Raw genomic sequence first — 4,252 nt, forward strand, 5'->3', positions numbered from 1 at the left:
CTCAAAAGATAAATTTTATATCAAAAGCTGCTTTATGTATGTGCACTTTAGACATAAAGATTATTAATAATACCTGCAAGATCAATTCTGTCACTCAAGGTCCTCGTCACTGCTGGGAACACTTAAAAAGAGTACAAGGCACAAATTTATCTGTCACACTGCACAGATAAGTTGAAAAACCAGACCACTACTAAAGAACCTTTCGTCAGAAAATTCCCAGCCACAACATGACTGTCCCAAGGATCCCCACTCTCCCCAAGTCCATCAAGACCTCTGCTCTCCCTGTGATGAGAGCCCTGACAGAGGCTTTTCTAGAGCAGCCCGTGTGAGGTTCTATCCCTCCCTGCCTCACCAGGCCATCGCCCAGCCAGGTCATCAGCTGGAAAACTGCATGGAAAACTTCATTCACACAAAATCATACTCCACTAGAACCTTCTTGGAAGTGTATTTACAATTTGAGCTTCATCAGATAACTTCCCTGAAGTAGCATTCAAATCCTGCGTTTGTACTTCCCGGTCTTCCCTAAGTCTTTCCACAAATGGTGATACTTTCAGTGGTGTTAGAAAGGGGGAAAAATTCCCGGAAGGGCAGAGCCTGAACTGCGCTCCAGCTGTGTGGAGTGAGCCATCGATCTTCAACATGCTGAACGTAGCCTATGCAAATTTTAAAGGGGTGTCAACCGAGGATCACTGCTGTAATTTCAGTGCTTTGTAAACATGGTACTGCTCTACATCACTGCAGCTTTTTACATCACTAAAGCTTCTTCCCATTCACTCTTCTCAGTTGCAGAGGCTCACAGAAAGGTGCAACTTCAAAATCCATTTATTTCATTCCAACTTGCAATTTCTTTCGAGTAAGTTACTGTTCCCTCTATCTGTACTTGCAGGCAAGTATAACAACAACTATTATATTCAAAGTGTGCTTTTATCAAATAATCCAGGAAACAAGTTTATTAACCGCAAAGCACATCAGAGAAAGTTTAGAACACACAAAATTATCAAACTAAAGAACATATTTTATTTTTAATAAAATAGTGGAGCATGAAAAATAATTGTATATTACAAATATATACAGCACAAAACTGTGCACCCCCAGCACAGTAAAGAGCATCACTCTATACAAAGCTTCCCTTTGCAGAATCTAGTGCTTCTTGATCTATTCATAGTGAGAATTTGTTTAACAATAGAAAGAGTCAATAAGCCCTTTGGGTCTCTTTGAATTGATCCCCCCCTTTTTTTTTTGCACAAATCAGTCCAAACGTGTATAACATTGGCTTGATTTCCATTAAAAAGCCACAAAATGTAACACTAAAGGGTTTCTGAGGACTAGACCTCTTAGTTCTTTTGTTAAGAGATTTCTTTTGTTGTCTTTATGTACAGCAAAATACTTGTTTCTCTTTTCATGTCATGGTAAGAAAAAAAAATGTATTGCACATTATTCTTATTCACAAAGTTTGTGTCTGGTGCAGGAAGTTTCTCTTTTGGTGAAAGAATATTGGTGAGCATTATAGATTGAGCCTATTTTTAGGCACTCCAAACCCAGTAGGCTCGGAGGAGCTGTAAAGGATTTTAACGTTAGCACGGAGGTTGCTTTCCCAGAGAGCATCCTTGCTCTGGACAGGCCTCCTCGGGACCTCAGTGTCCCTGGAGAGACAATGCTCACTCGGGCACTTTTAAAATCAAACCATTGCTCCCTAAAACTTGACTATACCTTGTTACTCAGAAAGCTGAAGAAAATCCAGCCCAGCTACATGAAAAAGTTAAATAGGTGTTGGTCGTTGTGTTTGGTTTTGTTTTTACGTTGTTTTTCTTTTAATCTGAGGGATGGATGTGATCCTTAACTACAAATTAGTAACAGAAGAGACTGTTTTAATTCACAGTATTTCTTTCACTGAAAACCTTTCCGTGAGTACGTTTACCTTCAGTTTTTCACCAGGTCCTGAATTCAGCACGATACATTTTTGTGCCTTGAGATATTAAACTGTTCTGACAAAAAAAGCACCATTCATTTTTTAATTTCTGACTGCTACTTGGACATTTGTAAGTCTATAAGGTGAGATACAGTCTTTCCTAAAACCTGGTCACACACAGGTGGGAGGTTGTAATGTTGATTCATACTTTGCAAGGTGAGTTTTCTGTGGATGCTGAGGTTTTTTGTAGATTCCACTACTCGTAATAACACTTGCGGGTTTTCTCCTGCTTCTCTTCTTTAATCTCCGACTACAAACATTTTGCCAGGATTGAAGAGTCTTGGAAGTCCAGATCCACATGCCACTAGTAATGCCCACAACTAACAACATAAAAATCTTGACCATAAAAATTTCTACTGCTGGGATAGAGTTATTCATCATGCAGTCTAAGTTTTTAGTCTGATTGTTCATCTTGCATTTCTGTTGAGTTGCCACAATTTTCCAATAATCCATGTTCAGTCTCTCATAAAAATAGCAAGCTATCACACAAGTTGCAGGCACTGTATACAAGACTGAGAAGACACCAATCCTGACCATAAGTTTCTCCAACTTGTCGGTGTTTTCTCCACCTGTTTTCATCACCCTCCTGATATGAAAAAGGGCCACAAACCCCGAAAGAATAAAAGAAGTGCCAATGATTAGATAACAAGCCAAAGGAATGAGCACAAACCCCGTCAAGGCATTCACATCCATGCTGCCAACATAGCACAGCCCTGTCAGCTCGTCTCCAGCCACCCTTCTCATGACCAGGATCATGATGGTCTTCACGGCCGGAATGGCCCACGCTGCCAAGTGGAAGTAGCTGCTGTTGGCTTCGATTGCTTCGTGCCCCCACTTCTTCCCAGCCGCCAGAAACCACGTTAAAGTCAGGATCACCCACCACAAGGAACTCGCCATACCAAAGTAATACAGAACCAGGAACACAATGGTGCAGCCAGTGCTCTCCAGCCCCTCCTGGATGACATAGAGCTGGCCGCTGTCCCTATCGCAGGCAATGCTCTCAGCACCTGAGAAGAGGCGGATGATGTACCCCACTGAGTAGACACAGTAGCACATCGAGAGGAAGATAATGGGCCTCTCGGGGTACTTGAAACGCTGAGGATCTATGAGAAAAGTGAGGACAGTGAAAGCACTGGAGAAGAAGCACAGAATGGACCAGATGGCAATCCAAATGACAGCGAACTGTTTGTCATCCCTGCTCCAGTAAACATCAACCCCTGGCGTGCAGAGCGGCGCGCAGGAAGCGCTCTTTTCCACATGGTGGAACTTGCCAGGATTTTCACAGGACGTTCTGCTGAGGCTGTCCTTGTGCTGCTGCAGGTCGTGGCCGCTGCTGGGCCGCTGGGGACGGAAAATGGGTGGCAGCATGCTGGAGCCCCTGGGTGGCTCATCCGATCCGTTGTTGGGGGCCTCCATGCACAGGTAATTGGGATCGTTCTTGTTGGGCAGTTTGCTGCAGTCCAAGGAGTCCGGCCACTTAAAATTGAACTGCTCCATAATCGGGGAGCACTTCAGCCTCGCCTGCTCGCACATCACCCTGCAGGCTGGGATCGGGGTAGAAACCTGCTCCGTGCACATCGGGGCATAGAGGGAGCACAGGAAAAATTTCAGATGGCTGTGGCACCCGTACTCCACCAAGGGGGCAAACTCGTGCAGCTGAATGGCAGCTTCCCTTTGGTTTTCGTGCCCCATCAGGTTCGGCATCCTCGTCATGTTGTAGCCGATATCCTTGCACATGGGGATTTCTATGGGCTGGCACCTCCCGTCGCCGGGGCGGTCGATGTCCATGGAGCTGATGGCCGCGCAGCAGCCGCTGAGCCAGCAGAGCAGCAGCGCGGTGCGCCCGGCGCTCCCGGCCGCCGGCCCCATTGTGGCGGCTCGCGTGTGGCCGGAGCGCGGCCGCGGGCGGGGGCCGGGCGGGGCGGGGGCCGCGGGGCTCAGAGCAGCGCCCGGCCCGGCCCTGCCCGCCGCAGCATCGCCCCCGAGCGCGGCGGGGCCGCGGGGCCGGCGGAGCGGGGCAGCATCGCCCGGGCCGCGGCGGCCCCGCGGGGAGCGCCCGGGCGGCTGCCGGCGGAAGGGAACGCGGCCCCGGCCCGCAGATGCGCCAAACTTACGGCGGGCAGCCCGGCAACTTTCTGCTCCCCGGGCTTCCACTTTTGCGATCCGTCTTCCCACCTCCCTCTCTCCTCCGCTTCTTCCTGCGCCCCGCTGCCGCTTCCCGGCCGCGCCGGCGGAGCGATGCCGGGAGGGCTCGGTCCGGGCAGAGCCGAGCGATCACCGCGT

General features: G+C 48.6%; 1 protein-coding gene across 1 annotated transcript; it reads right to left on the bottom strand.

Annotated features, from left to right (window-relative positions):
* Nucleotides 1–1,040: 1,040 nt before the first annotated feature.
* FZD10 (frizzled class receptor 10) lies at nucleotides 1,041–3,838 on the bottom strand. Its single transcript, XM_069030714.1, has one exon. It carries the CDS (start codon nucleotides 3,836–3,838, stop codon nucleotides 2,081–2,083), a length of 1,758 nt encoding a protein of 585 aa, XP_068886815.1. The 3' UTR covers nucleotides 1,041–2,080.
* Between the last annotated feature and the right edge of the window lie 414 nt (nucleotides 3,839–4,252).

The sequence above is a fragment of the Aphelocoma coerulescens genome, chromosome 15 (assembly GCF_041296385.1).
Source record: "Aphelocoma coerulescens isolate FSJ_1873_10779 chromosome 15, UR_Acoe_1.0, whole genome shotgun sequence".
In the NCBI taxonomy this organism is placed as follows: Eukaryota; Metazoa; Chordata; class Aves; order Passeriformes; family Corvidae; genus Aphelocoma; species Aphelocoma coerulescens.

Bases quoted from the DNA above. Each gene is read 5' to 3' on its own strand.
- FZD10 (XM_069030714.1), bottom strand. From the start codon at position 3,838: ATGGGGCCGGCGGCCGGGAGCGCCGGGCGCACCGCGCTGCTGCTCTGC.